This window comes from Oncorhynchus kisutch, linkage group LG12 (assembly GCF_002021735.2).
Source record: "Oncorhynchus kisutch isolate 150728-3 linkage group LG12, Okis_V2, whole genome shotgun sequence".
Classification (NCBI taxonomy): Eukaryota; Metazoa; Chordata; class Actinopteri; order Salmoniformes; family Salmonidae; genus Oncorhynchus; species Oncorhynchus kisutch.
In genome coordinates this window covers 52,819,709-52,837,612 of record NC_034185.2, presented here as the reverse complement: position 1 = coordinate 52,837,612, position 17,904 = coordinate 52,819,709, and the positions used below count along the sequence as shown (strand labels likewise).

The window sequence follows — 17,904 nt, the reverse complement described above, 5'->3', positions numbered from 1 at the left end:
GCTGGCCACTTTAGAACAGTCCATTGTTTTCTCTCAAACCATTCCTCTGTGCTTTTTGAAGTGTGTTTAAGGTCATTGTCCTGCTGGAAGACCTTTGACGGAGACCCAGCTTTCTTGCACTGTGTCTGACATTGCGCTCAAAAATGCCTTGGTATTCTCCTGATTTCATGACCCAGTGCTAGAGTCAGCAAAGCAACCCCAAAACATCGCTGAACCTCCTCCATGTTTGACTGTAGGGAAGATGTTCTTTTCTATGAAGGCTTAATTTAGTTCTCTGTAAACAGAGATGGTGTGCTTTACCAAAAAGCTCTAATTTGTTCTAATCTGCCCACAGGACATTCTCCCAGAAGGATTTTGGCATGTTCAGGTGTTAGGGCAAATTGCAGTCAGGCTTTCTTATGTCTCTCTCTCAGCAGTGGGATCCTCCTGGGTCTCCTACCATATAACCCCCTGTCGTTGAATTGGTGACGGACGGTGCGCGTTGGAATTGTCATACCTTGTGTCTGAAGGTCAGCTTGAATCTGTGTGCTTTCTCCACCATTCAAACAATCCTTTGCCGCAATCTTCCATCACGTTCTCTTGCGGACACTTCCAGGGAGGTTGGCTACAGCGGCATGGGCCTTAAACTTCTTGATAACGTTACGTATGGTGGAAACAAGAACTCTGGAGATGGACTTGTAGCCTTGATTGTCCATGCTTTGCTACAATCTTGTGTCTGACCTCTTCAGATAATTCTCTGGTTATCTTTATTTTCTCCATGCTCATTGCAGTACACTCAGTGACAAACAAACAGGAGAATGAGTCCTTTTCTCTATTCAAACTTCTTCTTCTACTATGGTATAATGGCGTTCGCAACATTTAGATGTGAATTCCGCCACCTACTGTGCGGGTAGATAATAAGGATCCCAAAAAGGAACTACCAAAAATTTTATTAACTACACAAAATCAACCTGCTTTTCTGTAAAAACCTCATTCTAATCAGGTCCAACACAGGCTCAGAAGCCTCCTGTGAGGACAGGACTATAGTCCTCCAAGTCTTTGAGCCTCAAAAACGTATCAGGCTGCAGATATGATGTCCAGCTTCTTGGACATCTTAGACACTTGTGCTGTACAATTAATCACTGTGGCTATAAACATCCACCATCTTCACAATGAGTGTATCCAGATCACCTGATTGACTTAAAACACTATCAACTGGTCGCACTGAATCCACCACCACATCACCAACACTGTTGCCTCTTGCCCCTATGACTCTCTTTACCGCCTCCACATAGGAGCTCCGCTGTGCAACCCTGATCCTTGACACTTGGACCTCCTTTACCCTAACAGGACACGCGAGGAAGTCCGGAGTAAGATGCCCACCACATTTGCAACCTTTTCCATTCACAGATTCTTCAATATGATACTTCTCCCATCTGCAAACATTTGACACGTGACCATATCCTTTACGATTTCTACAATGATTGTGGACTACAGGAAAAGGAGATCCGAGCACGCCCCCATTCTCACCGACAGGGCTGTAGTGGAGCAGGTTGAGAGTTTCAAATTCCTTGGTGTCCACATCACCAACAAACTATCATGGTCCGAACACACCAAGACAGTTGTGAAAAGGGCACGTCAATGCCTATTTCCCCTCAGGAGACTGAAAAGATTTGGCATGGATACTCAGATCCTCAAAAAGTTCTACAGCTGCACCATCAAGAGCATCCTGACTGGTTGCTTCACCGCCTGGTATGGCAACTCTTTGGCCTCCAACCGCAAGGCACTACAGAGTGTACTGTGTATGGCCCATGTCATGACGTTGGCCTGAGTGGGGGAGGTTTATGACCCTGATAAATGCCTTTCCCCTTTTTTCTCTCTCTACTCTACCGATGTGACTATTGAAAATCCCTTGGATAACATTGAGAGAGAGTCTGGTGACATCAAAAGATGGGAATGGAACCATATTTCGGTAATCCAACCAGCTGAAAAATGAATATAATGCCAGATCAGTTGGCGTCTGAGACATTATTACTGATGATAGGACGACATGAACTGTATCTTGGAAAGTCTACACATTCTAGTCATCAGATTCACATGGAATTGTTGTGCAATTTAAATGTTTAAATATGTAACTATTTGTGAAAAGATTAAATGTAATTTTAGCTTCCAAATGAGAGAATTGGGTTTTCATGAGTGAACTATGCTCAACTCAATGGCCCTGCCCATGTGAACAGACATTGGTTATAAACTATGAAACACACCCTTCTCTCCCCTCTTATATAAAGCCCTTGATGTAACTTTCTGTTCCGAGGACGTTAGGACGACGGTCTTACGTTAAAAGGGCTCAGATAACCTAACGAAACCAGCATCAAATTTCAATGTGAAGATGACGGTCAACATACCAAAAGGATGAATTTCGACTATACCAGCCAGAATAAAGCATGAGCTTAAAAGTATGGCAACTTGGTGTGAACTTTGAACTCTTATTCACTCCAGAAGTGATACCTCCTAGCCATTGAGTTAGCAGCAGTCGCTAAACGCAGACTCGGAGAGGACCCATTCTACCACGCTCCAGTTCACCACTAGACAGTCTTCAGACGACCAGAGATCCATGCTGGACAACCCAGCCTACGATCTACGACCAATCTACCGAAGCGCAGCTCAGAGTAAATATTTATTGCATTCTCCTTTTTCAAATGGGCGGTAATTTAGAAGGCATAAAATACTGTAGTTATGATAGCATAGTTTCTCCCTTTGTTACTCAGTCTTCCCGCTCTTTCACTCAAACCCAACCCCCTCTCTTTGTGTTAACCAGTCGTCGTATCTGTTCCATCCACCAGGGACGTTTTCTTTATGACATCATTTGTAATCAATGTATGATCCATTCTGTGGGATTATTTAGGTATTTAGTTAATTAATAATTAAACAAAATGTTGTATTGCTGATTCAACTTGTTAGCCAGGGTTCGTGAAAGAATTTACAACGTTCAGATGAGACTAAATAAGGTGCCGATTTAATATTGACTGCTATTGATGTAAAAGATTACCAGGTCTTTAAGAGCTTATTCGGAAGATAACAGATCTATGAACATTCTTTCGTGGTGCCCCGACTTTCGAGTTAATTATCTACCTGATTAGCTTAATTAGGTAATATTAATTACAGAGAAATTATTTTATAGAATAGCATGTCATATCACTTAATCCGGCAGAGCCAAAGACACGACACCCAGTACATCACTGGGGCCAAGCTTCCTGCCATGCAGGACCTCTATACCAGGCGGTGTCAGAGAAAGGCCCTAAAAATGGCCAAAGACTCCAGCCACCCCAGACTGTTCTCTCTGCTACCACATGGCAAGCGGTACCGGAGTGCTAAGTCGAGGTCCAAAAGGCTTAACAGCTTCTACCCCCAAGCCATAAGACTTGTGAACAACTAATCAAATGGCTACACGGACTATTTGCATTGTCATCGTTTATTATCTATGCATAGTCACTTTAGCTCTACCTACATGTACATATTACCTCGACTAACATGTGCCCCCGCACATCGACTCTGTACCGGTACCCCCTGAATATAGCCTCCCTACTGTTATTTTATTGTTGCTCTTTAATTATTAGTTGTTGTTTTTTTATTACATTTTTTTTTAAACTTCAGTTTATTTTCGTAAATACTTTCTTAACACTTATTTACTTAACTGCATTGTTGGTTAAGGGTTTGTAAGCATTTCACTGTAACCTGTTGTAGTCGGCGCACATGACAAATAACATTTGATTTGACTGTAATGGTTCGGACACAAATCCTCTCAAAGCATACCTCACATATCCAAGCTTCACATATTCAGGTAGTCTCCTCAAACAACAACAACATTGACAGGCTTTTCTCCCTCCTTCCATTTACCATACGGGTCATGCGACGTGCGCTGACCACTCGTAGGGATTTTCTGATGAAGGTATTTATCATCTACTGTATGTCCAACAAGACTCCAGCTATAACTCCTTTGGCAAACGCCCTGCTCCGAATATAATTTTTTTAATGTAAATATTTAACGAGGCAAGTCAGTTGAGAACAAATTCTTATTTACAATGACGGCCTACCCGGGCCAAACCCTCCCGTAACCCGAAGAACGCTGGGCCAATTGTGCACCGCCCTATGGGACTCCCGATCACGGCCGGTTGTGATACAGCCCTGGATCGAACCCGGGTCTGTAGTGACGCCTCTAGCACTGCAATGCAGTGCCTTAGACCGCTGTGCCAATCAGGATCAATAAATGTTACTTCTGACGTGGACAATTTTGCCAGATCCAGTGCACACTTCTTCTGTTCTTCATCAACACAATTAACCAAAACAAGGCTAATTCTAGTCACATTGATTGAATCCACCTTTTCCACTGCTTTCTTCACAGTCTTTGATATTACAGATGGATTTCCCAAATGAATCTCCTTCTCCAAAAATTGCAGTCCAATAAGAAATTAATTATTGGACAGGTCCTTGTCTTCTACTACAACTTGTGCTCGTTTTATTTCATTCTTTGATTTTACTATTTTCCATTCATTATCACACACTTCACTTGCCGCACTTTCAGATTCAAGCACAATCACCATTTCCTCCTTGTCACTCCATAGTTTTCTGGAAGAAAATGTTTGTTATTTGAAAACGTGCAAGGGTGCCAATATTTTGCCCACGACTATGGCCATTTTTTCAGATAAATCTCCAATGGTTCCATACTGTACTTGAATTAGTGTTAGAGATGGGGTTGACAAAGGAGATGATTGTGGACTACAGGAAAAAGATGACAGAGCATGCCCCCATTCTCATCAACGGGGCTGCAGTGGAGCAGGCTGAGAACTTCAAGTTCCTTGGTGTCCACATCACCAACAAACTAACATGGTCCAAGCACACCATGACAGTTGTGAAGCGGGGACGACAAAACCTATTCGCCCTCAAGAGACTGAAAAGATTTGACATGGGTCTTCAGATCGTCAAAAGGTTTAACAGCTGCACCATCGAGAGCACTGGTTGCATCACTGCCTGGTATGGCAACTGCTCGGCCTCCGACCTCAAGGCACTACAGAGGATAGTGCGAATGGCCCAGTACATCACTGGGGCCAAGCTTCCTGCCATACAGGACCTCCATACAGGCGGTGTCAGAGGAAGGACCTAAAAATTGTCAAAGACTCCAGCCACCCTAGTCATAGACTCTCTCTGTTACCACACGGCAAGCGGTACCTGAGAGCCAAGTCTAGGCCCAAGAGGTTTCTAAACAGCTTCTACCCCCAAGCCATAAGACTCCTGAACATCTAGTCAAATGGCTACCCAGACTATTCACATCCCCCCCCCCTCCCCTCTCCATCTATGCATAGTCACTTTAATTAACTCTTCCTACATGTACATACTACCTCAACTAACCGGCACCCCCCTGTATATATTGTTATTATTTACTGCTCCTCTTTAATTACTTGTTACTTTTATCTCTTATTCTTATCTGTATTTTAGTTAAACTGCACTGTCGGTTAGGGGCTCATAAGTAAGCATTTCACTGTAAGGTCTACACCTGTTAGATTCGGCACATGTGACTAATAAAATGTGATTTGACTGGAGATTACATTTTATAATATCATGTTTCTATGTGTACAGCAAAGAGTTTATTATATACTGTAATTAATATGCTCTTCTGCACAATTTGTGTTTACAGTGTGAGCGGACCAAGTACTTGGAGGTTGCTCTAAAGCGGAAAGGTGGAAAAAACTAGTCAGGAGCAGGTTTTCTTAATTGAACAAAGTTCTCTACTGAGGTATTTTTTTCCTTCTCAAACACTCCAACGCAATCAAGGATAATGTTCCACGGAAAACACAAATCTTCTTCTTCACAAGACCAAGGAACACAAGGTGAGTAGCTTTAAACTATAACATAAATCACAAGTGTGTCACCGCCTTCATGATCCGTCCATGGAGAGCTCTCTTCGGGTGGTCGTCCGGATCCGCGGTGACCATCCCCAAGAGGTGGTGTATCCCCTTCTTCTCTCCCTTCCGAAAGGTACGGCCTCTCCTTTGTAGAAGCAAAGACTTTTCTTTCTCCTCTCTCTGCCGGCCCTGGTCTTTTCTGCCTGTGGGCATATTTTTCCGTTCCCCACGGTGTAACCCAGGTATTCCGCCTCGGACAGACCCAGGCAGCATTTTTTGGGATTGGCCGTCAGCCATGTAGCCTCCAGGCTCACGAGCACTGACCGTAGTCGCAGGAGGTGGCTATCCCAGTCTTCGCAGTGGATGACCACATCGTCGATGTACGCCTCTACGTACTCTTGATGGGGCCGTAGAATGGCATCCATGAGGCGTTGGAAAGTTGCCGCAGCCCCATGCAGTCCGACGGGCATCCTCAGATACTGAAAAATACCCTCTGGTGTGGCGAAGGCAGTCTTTGGGTGGTCCTTTGGAGCCACCAGCACTTGCCAATATCCTTCATCAAATCCAGGGTGGTGATGAACTTGGCCTTTCATAAGCACTCCAGGAGTTCATTCACGCGGGGCATGGGATACGCGTTGAACGTAGAGATTGCATTTACACCCCTAAAGTCATTGCAGAGCCTCATACTATGGTCAGGTTTGGGGACCAGGACTGGACAACTCACTCGTAGATAGCTCGATAGCTCGATCACCCTCATCCTCAGCATCTCCCTTACCTGGTTCTTTGCGATGACTTGGCGGGCCTCAGGAATCCTGTAAGGCCGGATATGCACCTTCTTGCCGGGTTCAGTGTGAATATGATGAAACAGGACATCTGTTTGTCCTGGGAAGGGCGAGAATACCCTGCCGAATTGCATAATCAGCGTGTCTAGCTGTCTCGACTGCTCCGGCAGGAGAGTTCGGCCACAGTGCACCTGTAGCAGGGCCTTCTCTTTTTCCTTGTTCTCCACGGCCATCAAAGCCACACCCTTCTCTCTCCCATTGTACTTCTTCAGCAGGTTGATACCCCTTTACTTATTCCACATTTTGTTGTTACAGCCTGAATTAAAAAAGGATTAAATATATTTGTTTTCTTTCCAATCTACAGACAATACCCCATAATGACAATGTGAAAACATGTTTATTTTTATTTTTTATTTGTGCGCATTACTTGAAAATTAAATACAGAATTATCTGAAGTATTTACACCCCTGAGTCAATACTTTGTATAAGCACTGCTGGCAGTGATTAAAGCTGTGAGTCTATCTGGGTAAGTCTCTAAGAGCTTTCCACACCTGGATTATGCAACATTTGCCCATTATTCTTTTCAAAATTCTTTAAGCTCTGTCAAATTGGTTGCTGATCATTTTCAGGTCTTGCCATAGATTACTAAAAACCTGTTTTTGCTTGTCATTATGGGGTATTATGTGTAGATTGATTAGTTGAAAAATACTATTTAATCAATTTTAGAATAAGGCTGTAACACAACAACATGTGGAAAAAGGAGTCTGAATACTTTCTGAATGCACTGTATATGGTTGGTATTTACAGTTTTCATTTTCTGCCCAGCCCAAACACCAGGTTCAACTATTCATGGTCTACAATTTAGACCACAATTAGTTGAACGAAGTGTGTTAGTGAAAGGCTGGAACAAAACGTGTAAACTCCTGTCATACTGTATGTACAAAAAACCTGGGTTCGATCCCAGGCTATGAGAGTCCCATAGGGCGGCAGACAATTGGCCCAGCGTCGTCCGGTTTAGGGAAGGGTTTGGCCAGGCGCTCTAGTGACTCCTTGTGGCGGGCCGGGCGCCTGCAGGCTGACTACGGTCGTCAGTTGAACAGTGTTTCCTCCGACACGTTGGTGTAGCTGGCTTCCGGGTTAAGCAAGTGGCTTGGCAAGTTATGTTTGGAGGACGCATGACTCGACCATTGCCTCTCCCGAGTCTGTTGGGGAGTTGCAGCAATGAGACAAGATCGTAATTGAGGAGAAAAAGGGGGTAAGAAAATGCACAATAATTAAGGGCTGTGGTTTGTGTAGGTTTAACATGGCATTACGTATTGATAACTGTGTACAGTGCCTTCGGAAAGTATTCAGACCCATTGACTTTTTCCACATTTTGTTACATTACAGCCTTATTCTAAAAATGATTTTTTTTAAATTATCCCCAGCAATCAACACACAAGACCCTATAATGACAAAGCAAAACGGTTTTTTCCCCCCGCAAATGTATTTAAAAAAATCAGAAATACTTTATAAAGTGTTCAGACCCTTTGCAATGACACACAAAATTGAGCTCAGGTGCATCCTGTTTCCATTGATCATCCTTGAGATGTTTCTTAAACTTGATTTGAGTTCACGTGGTAAATTCAATTGATTGGACATGACTTGGAACGGCACACTCCTGTCTATATAAGGTCCCACAGTTGACAGCGCATTCTAGAGCAAAAACCAAGCCATGAGGTTGAAGGAGTTGTCCGTAGAGCTCCGAGACACTATTGTATCGATGCACATATCTGGGGAAGGGTACCAAAAAATATCTGCAGCTTTGAAGGTCCCCAAATACAGTGTCCTCCATCATTCTTAAATGGAAGACGTTTGGAGCCACCAAGACTCTTCCTAGAGCTGGCCGCCAGTTCAAACTGAGCAATCGGGGGAGGTAGAGGGAGGTGACCAAGAACCTGATGGTCACTCTGACAGAGCTCTAGAGTTCCTCTGTGGAGATGGTAGAAAATTCCAGATGGACAACCTTCTCTGCACTACTCCACCAACCAGGCCTTTATGGTAGAGTGACCAGACGGAAGCCACTCCTCAATAAAAGGCACATGACAGCCCACTTGGAGTTTGCAAAAAGGCACCTAAAGACTCTCAGACCATGAGAAACAATATTCTCTGGTCTGATTAAACCAAGATTGAACTCTTTGGCCTGAATGCCAAGCGTCACATCTGGAGGAAACCTGGCACCATCCCTACAGTGAAGCATTGTGGTGGTGGCAGCATCATGCTGTGGGGATATTTTTCAGTAGCAGGGACTGGGAGACTAGTCAGGATCGAGGCAAAGATGAACGGAGCAACGTACAGAGAGATACTTGATGAAAACCTGCTCCAGAGCGCTCAGGACCTCAAACTGGTTCAAAGGTTCACCCTCCAACAGGACGACGACCCGAAGCACTCAGCCAAGACAACGCAGGAGTGGCTTCGGTACAAGTCTCTGAATGTCATTGAGTGGCCCATCCAGAGCCTGGACTTGAACACTATCAAACATCTCTGAAGAGACCTGAAAATAGCTTTGAAGGAAGGCTCCTCATCCAACCTGACAGATCTTGAGGGGATCTGCAGAGAAGAATGGGAGAAACTGCCCAAATACAGGTGTGCCAAGGTTGTAGTATCATACCCAAGAAGACTCGAGGCTGTAATCACTGCCAAAGGTGCTTCAACAAAGTACTGAATAAAGGGTCTGAATATTTATGTAAATATGATATCAGTTTATTTTGTTTTATAAATAGCAATATTTTCGCGTTTTTGTTGTTGCTTTGTCGTTATGGGGTATTGTCTGTAGATTGATGAGGGAAAAATCTGTAGATTGATGAGGGAAAAATAATTATACATTTTAGAATAAGGCTGTAACCTAACAAAATGTGGGAACAGTAACTTTTATCAATATATTCGCCTGTATTTAACCCCAACAAATTAAATGCTAATCGGCTGCTAATGTGGCTATCGTAAAAAACTACAAATGTCATGATGATCTGGATGAGACTGTAGAATCAAGGCAAACTCTGCATTAACTATCCAATGTTAGCTAAATGTAGTAATTAATAAATTGGCTACGTTTCTTAATTGACCTGTTAGCTACGGTGCCAGCTAGATATGACGTTCAGGACCTTGCAGGGATTTGTAGTCTTGCATGATGTCTACTTTGATGCTAATTAGCATTTCAAATCTGAGAGTAAATAGAGCTGAATATTGATCAAATTCACCTTGTCTGAGAGAATTACATACTTATCAAAACGTAACACCAGGGTAAAGCTACACAAAACACAGCCCTTAATTTAAGTGTTTCTAAAATCCCCTATTGTAAAAATGAATGGTGGAAAAACTATTGGAACCATTTCCGTGTTTGACCGCTAGGTTTTAGGGATATTATGACACCGCCACCACAGATAGAACAATGAGCCAGATATTTCACCAGATGTATTAATTTGAAGCATCCGGTTGGAATTTCCACTCACGACCAAATATGGTGATGAGAGGAAGCCCGGTGGCCAGAAGTGGGAGAAGATGGATGGATTATTATACATTTGATCTCCATACAGTTTTCTGTTTCCAAAACTAGAATTTGTAACAAACAGAGTGGATTGCGTTTTGTAGACTTTTCTCTTTGCCAAAGTTTTTTAAAACAATTGCGGTTTTTAGAACGAGTTATTGCCGAGCGCACTTCAGACTAGGCCTTCCCTAACGGAAACCACGTGTAATCGACTCAAACTCCAGTCCAATTGGTGGCGGTAATGCACCTTTTTGGTTGCCAACCGCCATTTAAAAACCAGATAAGTATTGACGTAAACATGACCAAGAACAATTTTCTCTTTAGGGTTTTTATTTAGACATTAACACAATGGAACTCAAACTATTATTAATTTAACTGCTCAGCATCACATACTTATGCCTCTTTAAATCGCGTTGGAGACAGGACTTGGTTGATATATGTTATCTCTGTAACGCTAGCTTGCTAGTCGTTAGCAAACAATGGCCATGGTTTTTCACACTCAAATAGCCTCCATCATGGAGGTGTTAGCGAATGCAGCCGTGGCAGAGGTCTGTAAACTCGTGGATGACGACTATGCAGTGTTTCGTTTGGAAATAACTCAAAGCCAGAAAGAAAACAGGGTATTGCGGAGGAAACTACAGCTACTAGAGCTGAAGGTGTCACGGGAGCGCGCCGAGAAGACAACGCGAGAGCGCGCACACTCCAGTCGTCCCAGTAGTGTCAAGATCCTCGACCGATACAGAGGAATGGAAAGAGGTACATTTTGCAGAAGGCCGAGGCAGCGGGGCACCCCTCTGTACATGTGTAACTAGATGTGTTAACCAGAATTGGGTCTTGGACAGTTTTTGGATCGTATGCAGTAATTCTCCAGATTACTTAGCTAAATTGCACAAAGACACAATTTTACATCCTGGCCAATTCTAGACTGTCAAAACTGTCAATATTGTACAATATAGGGTTCAGCATTGACAGTACCTAACCTAACCACCTATTTTCCCCCAATAACTCTCATGTGAAGGACATCTCACTGGAGGCCACAGGAGCTTTGTGAAGCCAGTGGGACACAATACATGGAGAGATGACCAACCAATCACTGTTGATGAGGGGAGTGGAACCTCAACCCAAAATGTTATTGTGATAGAGGTTAGTGTAACAGTACATCAAATGTAGCCAGTATATTTCAGAAAGGCTGCCCTCAGCTACTCACTTGCTTAGATAGACATCCTCATTTATCTGCCATAGGGGAGCTTGTGAGACTTCCCTACGACATTGTTATCCAATTATACTCATGTATCGGTAATAACCTCCCCTCTTCTTGTGTCAGGATGCAGACGCAGAGGCTGCAAGTCCTGGAGGATCGTCCCTGGTCAAGCAGGAGAGGACTGAAGAAGAGGATCCACGACACAGCATCGCAGAGGTCAGTGGCACGCCGAACGCCATCCTAATGTCAGAGACATTTAACTGTAATGCACAGGATCTGACCACAGATCAGACCCAGAGGGGCTGGGCAGACTGGGCTGTCTTCCTGCTCCCGTCTCAGAGTATTTACCGGTATTTCACCAGAGCCAAAGGGCTGTTAATTCTTGTGTAGATGGTGATGCGTTACACACTGGAGGTGATGATCTGTCTTGTTCTTACGCTACAGAGATGGACCCTGGCAACATGCCCTTGGGTTTAGAGACACATATTGATCTGTCTAGAGAAGACTGGAACCAGTACAGTGGTAGTGTATATTCTGAAGGGTGCCTAGATAAGAAAGGTGAAGTTATAGTGGTAGATAAAGTGACTGAGAAAGTGGAGGGTGACATTCCTTTCACATGGAATGCAGATATTCACCTAGAAGACAGACACTCACAGGACAGACTTCTTAGATTACATGAAAAGCTTAGAGACAAATCCAAATGTCGAGTCCCGAGAATACATGAAAAGCTTAGAGACAAATCCAAATGTCAAGTCCCGCTTCCATTTACAGGCGTTCAGGGATCGCAACCCAGTGTCCACGTGAATGGGGCCTTCCAATTCACACGGCCTTTTCGATCAGGTATTGAACTCAAATGACAGGGCTAGAGCCAGGTTCAGGGAGGGGGAGCCACATCGTTCTTCTGCATGTTCTGTAACAAAGGCTTTAGCTGCCTCCAGAAGGTGGTTCCACCAGTAGTTCCACACGGGATAAATCCTTCAGTAGTACCCAGTGTCACATGCACTTCGCCCAGGCTGGCAACCTGAAGAGGCACCAGAGGGTCCACACGGGTGAAATCCTACAGCGGCCCCCATTGTGAGAAGAGGTTCTCCCACCAGCACCATCTGAAGATCCACCTGAAGGTCCACACGGGAGAGAGGCCGTTCACCTGTACACACTGTGGGAAGAGGTTCTCAGAGAGGAGCTACCTCAGGATACACCAGCAGAAAAACCATTCCACTCGATTAATTTCTGATGTTTAGAATTAACCATTGAAGACAAATATATATTTTTATTGTTGTCAGCAGAAAATATCCACAGATACACTTGGAATAACAAGAGTAACAGATTTCAGTGTTCAATATTCCTGGGTATAATATTGCATCCAGGCACTGTGTGATATATATAAGGCATATATAACCCTAAAGTATGTTATATATTGTTTGTACTATGTACAAATGCATATGTAATTACTTTAATTCAAGTACTTACATTTTTCTTCAAGACACTTTTAATGAGAAAATTAATGCAGTTCATCAAGTTCATGCTGATTTTTATGGTGTATTTTTATTATTATGTAATTTAAAACTTGTTTATGTTTAAAAAAAACACAAAATGGGACTTTTTATTCTAAGACTTTCTTTAGTACACATCACATCCGATCTCACCCTATTCTGCATACACCCAACAGCGCTTTATAACCATTATAGACTTACTAAATATACCTACAAAAACCCACACATGAACAAACACCTACGGTACATGTCAGAATAGTTTAATTGGGTTTGTTAGACTTTTACCCACACCATCATATTTATGTCCACCATGATGAATTACCATGAACAATTACATAATTCTGTAACTACACAGTATAGGACTCAAACGTAGTGTGTGTACGTACCTGAGGGAGTGTAATCTGTATCAGCTGTCTCTTCCAGGAGGAGGAGGGCCCAGAGGGGCTGCTAGTGAAGGAGGAGGGGTGTGAGGAGGGTCTGGGGAACACTGAGGGGATCATGGTCATAGATGACAACCAGACTACACCTCTTCCTGAACCCGCAGAGGAACAAGCTGAGCAGCACAGGACCACACACCGTCTCACTGAGGTGAGTCCACTGTGAGCTACTGTCTGTTTGGCTTTAGGTCAGGGCCCGTATCCACAAAGACTCTCAGAGTAGGAGTGCTGAACAGGTGGGGGCCTGATCCTAGATCAGTACTCTTACTCTTAGAAGTCTTGTGAGTAGAAAATTGGTCGTAAGTGCTGGGACTAGAGACATTTTACTCCTACTCTTATGGTTAAAAAAATAAGCTATCCAGGAAGCCTCTTTAGTCATGAGTCCCACCTACTTGACAGATACTTTTGGTCATGTAGTGTAAGTGGCCACCTGATCGTCAAACATCTCGAGTTGAGAACAAGTTCTCATTTGCAACTGCTACCTGGCCAAGATAAAGCATAGCAGTTTGACACACAACAACACAGAGTTACACATTGAATAAACAAAATATACAGTCAATAATACAGTGGAAAAAAAGAAAACAAAAAGTCTATATACTGTGAGTGCAAATGAGGTAAGATAAGGGAGTTAAGGCAATAAATAGGCCATGGTGGCGAAGTAATTACAATATAGCAATTAAACACTGGAGTGATAGATGTGCAAGTAGAATTACTGGGGTGCAAAGGAGCAAGATAGATAAATAAATAAATACAGTATGGGGATGAGGTAGTTGGATGGGCTGTTTACAGATGGGCTATGTACAGGTGCCATGATCTGTGAGCTGCTCTGACAGCTGGTGCTTAAAGCTAGTGAGGGAGATATGAGTCTCCAGCTTTAGTGCTTTTTGCAGTTTGTTCCAGTCATTGGCAGCAGAGAATTGGAAGGAGAGGCAGCCAAAGGAGGAATTGGCTTTGGGGGGTGACCAGTGAGATATACCTGCTGGAGTGCGTGCTACGGGTGGGTGCTGCTATGGTGACCAGTGAGCTGAGATAAGGCGGGGCTTTACCTAGCAGAGACTTGTAGATGACCTGGAGCCAGTGGGTTTGGTGACGAGTATGAAGCGAAGGCCAGCCAACGAGAGCATACAGGTCGCAGTGGTGGGAAGTATATGGGGCTTTGGTGACAAAACGGATGGCACCGTGATAGACTATCCAATTTGTTGAGTAGAGTGTTGGAGACACTTCACTTCATTTTCAAATGAAATCGCCAAAGTCGAGGATTGGTAGGATGGTCACGAGGGTATGTTTGGCAGCATGAGTGAAGGATACTTTGTTGCGAAATAGGAAGCCGATTCTAGATTTAATTTTGGATTGGAGATGCTTTATGTGAGTCTGGAAGGAGAGTTTACAGTCTAACCAGGCACCTAGTTATTCGTAGTTATCCACATATTCTAAGTCGGAGCCGTCCAGAGTAGTGATGCTGGACAGGCGGGCAGGTGCGGGCAGTGATCGGTTGAAGAGCATGCATTTAGTTTTACTTGCATTCAAGAGCAGTTGGAGGCCACGGAAGGAGAGTTGTATGCCATTGAAGCTCGTCTGGAGGTTAGTTAACACAGTGTCCAAAGAAGGGCCAGAAGTATACAAAATGGTGTCGTCTGCATAGAGGTGGATCAGAGAATCACCAGCAGCAAGAGCGACATTATTGATGTATTCAAAAAAGAGAGTCGGCCTGAGATTTGAACCCTGTGGCACCCCCATAGAGACTGCCAGAGGTCCGGACAACAGGCCCTCCGATTTGACACACTGAAAAGTAGTTGGTGAACCAGGCGAGGCAATCATTTGTGAATCCAAGGCTGTTGAGTCTGTTAATAAGAATGTGGTGATTGACAGAGTCTAAAGCCTTGGCCAGGTCGATGAATACGGCTGCACAGTAATGTCTCTTATCGATGGCGGTTATGATATCATTTAGGACCTTGAGTGTGGCTGAGGTGCACCCATGACCAGCTCTGAAACCAGATTGCATAGCGGAGAAGGTACGTTGGGATTTGAAATGGTCGGTAATCTGTTTGTTAACTTGGCTTTTGAAGACCTTAGAAAGGCAGGGTAGGATAGATATAGGTCTGTAGCAGTTTGTCTAGGGTGTCTCCCCCTTTGAAGAGGGGGATGACTGTGGCAGCTTTACAATCTTTGGGAATCTCAGATGATACGAAAGAGGGGTTGATAGGGGTTGCAACAGTTTCGGCAGATCATTTTAGAAAGAGAGGTTCTAGATTGTTTAGCCAGGCTGATTTGCAGGGGTCCAGATTTTGCAGCTCTTTCAGAACATCAGCTTTCTGGATTTGGGTGAAGGAGAAATGGGGGAGGCTTGGGCGAGTTGCTATGGGGGGTGCAGGGCTGTTGACCGGGGTAGAGGTAGACAGATGGAAAGCATGGCCAGCTGGATTTATTGGTGGTGACCGTGTTTCCTAGCCTCAGTGTAGTGGGCAGCTGGGAGGAGGTGCTCTAATTCTCCATGGACTTTACAGTGTCCCAGAACTTCTTTGAGTTTGTGCTACAGGATGCAAATTTATGCTTGAAAAAGCTAGGCTTAGCTTTCCTAACTGCCTGTGTATTTAGGTTCCTAACTTCCCTGAAAAGTTGCATGTCACGGGGGGCTATTCGATGCTAATGCAGAATGCCACAGGGTGTTTTTGTGCTGGTCAAGGGCAATCAGGTTTGGAGAGAACCATGGGCTATATCTGTATCTGGCGCAATTTTTTTTAAAAGGGGCATGCTTATTTAAGATGGTGAGGAAGGCATTGACCGTGGACCCATTACAGATGCAGACAATGAGGCAGTGATCGCTGAGATCTTGGTTGAAAACAGCAGAGGTGTATTTGGACGGCAAGTTGGTCAGGATGATATCTATGTGGGTGCCCGTGTTTATGGATTTGGTGTAGTACCTGGTTGGTCCATTGATCATTTGTGTGAGATTGAGGGCATCAAGCTTAGATTGTAGGATGGCCGGGGTGTTACGCTAACAGTCCGATGTGCTCTGGACAGCTAACAGGCCGCGGCTAGCAGGCTAACGGCGGAGCCAATTGAGAAACCCCCCTCGGGCAAATCACGTCGGTGGTGCAGTCGTGATGGGTCGGCGGGGGTCCTTTGCCAGTTGGTAAAATAGGTATTGTAGCCCAGGGAGTGGCCAATTGGCCTCTTTGGCTAGCCGAGAGATGGGCCTGGCAGCGCTAGCTCCAGGCCAATTGGTTCTTGTTTCGGGACAGGAACGTTAGCCAGGAGTGTCCACTCGCATAGCAGCTAGCTAGCTGTGATGATCCATGTGAAGAAAAAAAAAGTTTCAGAGCTTGCGGTAGGAATCCGGAGATATGGAGAAAAATAAGTCTGATTTGCTCTGATTTGAGTCGTGCTGTGCAGACTGGCGAAGGTTGTTCGTGCTAGAGGTAGCTGATGACCGCTAGCAGTGGCTAGCTGACTACTAGCTAGTTAGCTGACTACTAGCTAGTTAGCTGGCTTGCTTCTGTTGGGGGTTCTGGTTCAGAAGACTTCTGATACTTCCGGTTTAGACGACTTCCGGTTCAGAAGAATTCATCCCAAAGGTGTTCGCTGGGGTTGAAGTCAGGGCTCTGTGCAGGCCAGTCCAGTTCTTCCACACCGATCTCGGCAAACCATTTCTGTATGGAACTCGTTTTGTGCACCGGGGAATTGTCGGGCTGAAACAGGAAAGGGCCTTCCCTAAACTTTTGTCACAAAGTTGGAAGCACAGAATCGTCTAGATTCTTTCTATGCTATAGCGTTAAGATTTCCCTTCACTGGAACTGAGAGGCTTTGTCCAAACCATGAAAATCAGCCCCACACCATCATTCCTCCTCCACCAAACTTTAAAATTGGCACTATGCATGTGGGCAGGTATCCTTCTCCTGGCATCCGTCAGACTGCCAGATGGTGAAGTATGATTCATCACTCCAGAGAACGCGTTTCCACTGCTCCAGAGCCCAATGGCGGCGAGATATACACCACTCCAGCAGACACTTGGCATTGCGCATGGTGATCTTAGACTTGTGTGTGGCTGCTCGGCCATGGAAACCCATTTCATGAAGCTCCAGACGAACAGTTGTTGTGCTGACGTTGCTTCCAGAGGATGTTTGGAACTCTGTAGTGAGTGTTGCAACTGAGGACAGACTACTTTTACGCACTACACGCTTCAAGCACTCGGCGGCCCGTTCTCTGAGCTTGTGTGGCCTACCGCCTACAGCACTTACAGTTGACCAGGGCAGAAATTTGATGAACTGACTTGTTAGAAAGTTGGCCTCCTATGACGGTGCCAAGTTGAAAGTCACTGAGCTCTTCAGTAAGGCCATCCTACTGCCAAATTTTGCTCTGGAGATTGCATGGCTGTGTGCTCGATTTTATACACCTGTCAGCAACGGGTGTGGCTGATATAGCCAAATCCATTCATTTGAAGGGGTACCACATTATTTTGTGTATATATACAGTGCATTCAGAAATTATTAAGATCCCTTGACTTTTTCCACATTTTGTTAAGTTACAGCCTTAAAAATAAATAAATGCTCATCAATCTACACACAATTCTTTACTCAGACCCTTTACTC

General features: G+C 44.3%; 2 protein-coding genes across 12 annotated transcripts in view; one reads left to right on the top strand and one right to left on the bottom strand.

The window, feature by feature from the left end:
• The window catches only part of LOC109901251 (zinc finger protein 583-like), an 880,650-nt gene that overhangs the window by 800,921 nt on the left and 61,825 nt on the right, over window positions 1–17,904 (bottom strand). The gene's annotated exons all lie outside the window — the stretch shown is intronic.
• LOC109901176 (zinc finger protein 606-like) overlaps window positions 1–17,904 on the top strand; it is a 67,423-nt gene that overhangs the window by 43,379 nt on the left and 6,140 nt on the right. Inside the window, exons 1-4 of one of the 2 annotated variants that reach the window (XM_031836558.1) lie at window positions 10,180–10,940; window positions 11,203–11,327; window positions 11,509–11,601; window positions 13,302–13,466. The exons of the other annotated variant lie outside the window; for it this stretch is intronic. Of the exons in view, the coding sequence (XP_031692418.1) occupies window positions 10,664–10,940; window positions 11,203–11,327; window positions 11,509–11,601; window positions 13,302–13,466 (660 nt within the window). The 5' untranslated portion in view covers window positions 10,180–10,663. Of the gene's footprint in view, window positions 1–10,179; window positions 10,941–11,202; window positions 11,328–11,508; window positions 11,602–13,301; window positions 13,467–17,904 lie in introns of those variants that run through there. 2 annotated transcript variants of the gene reach the window in all.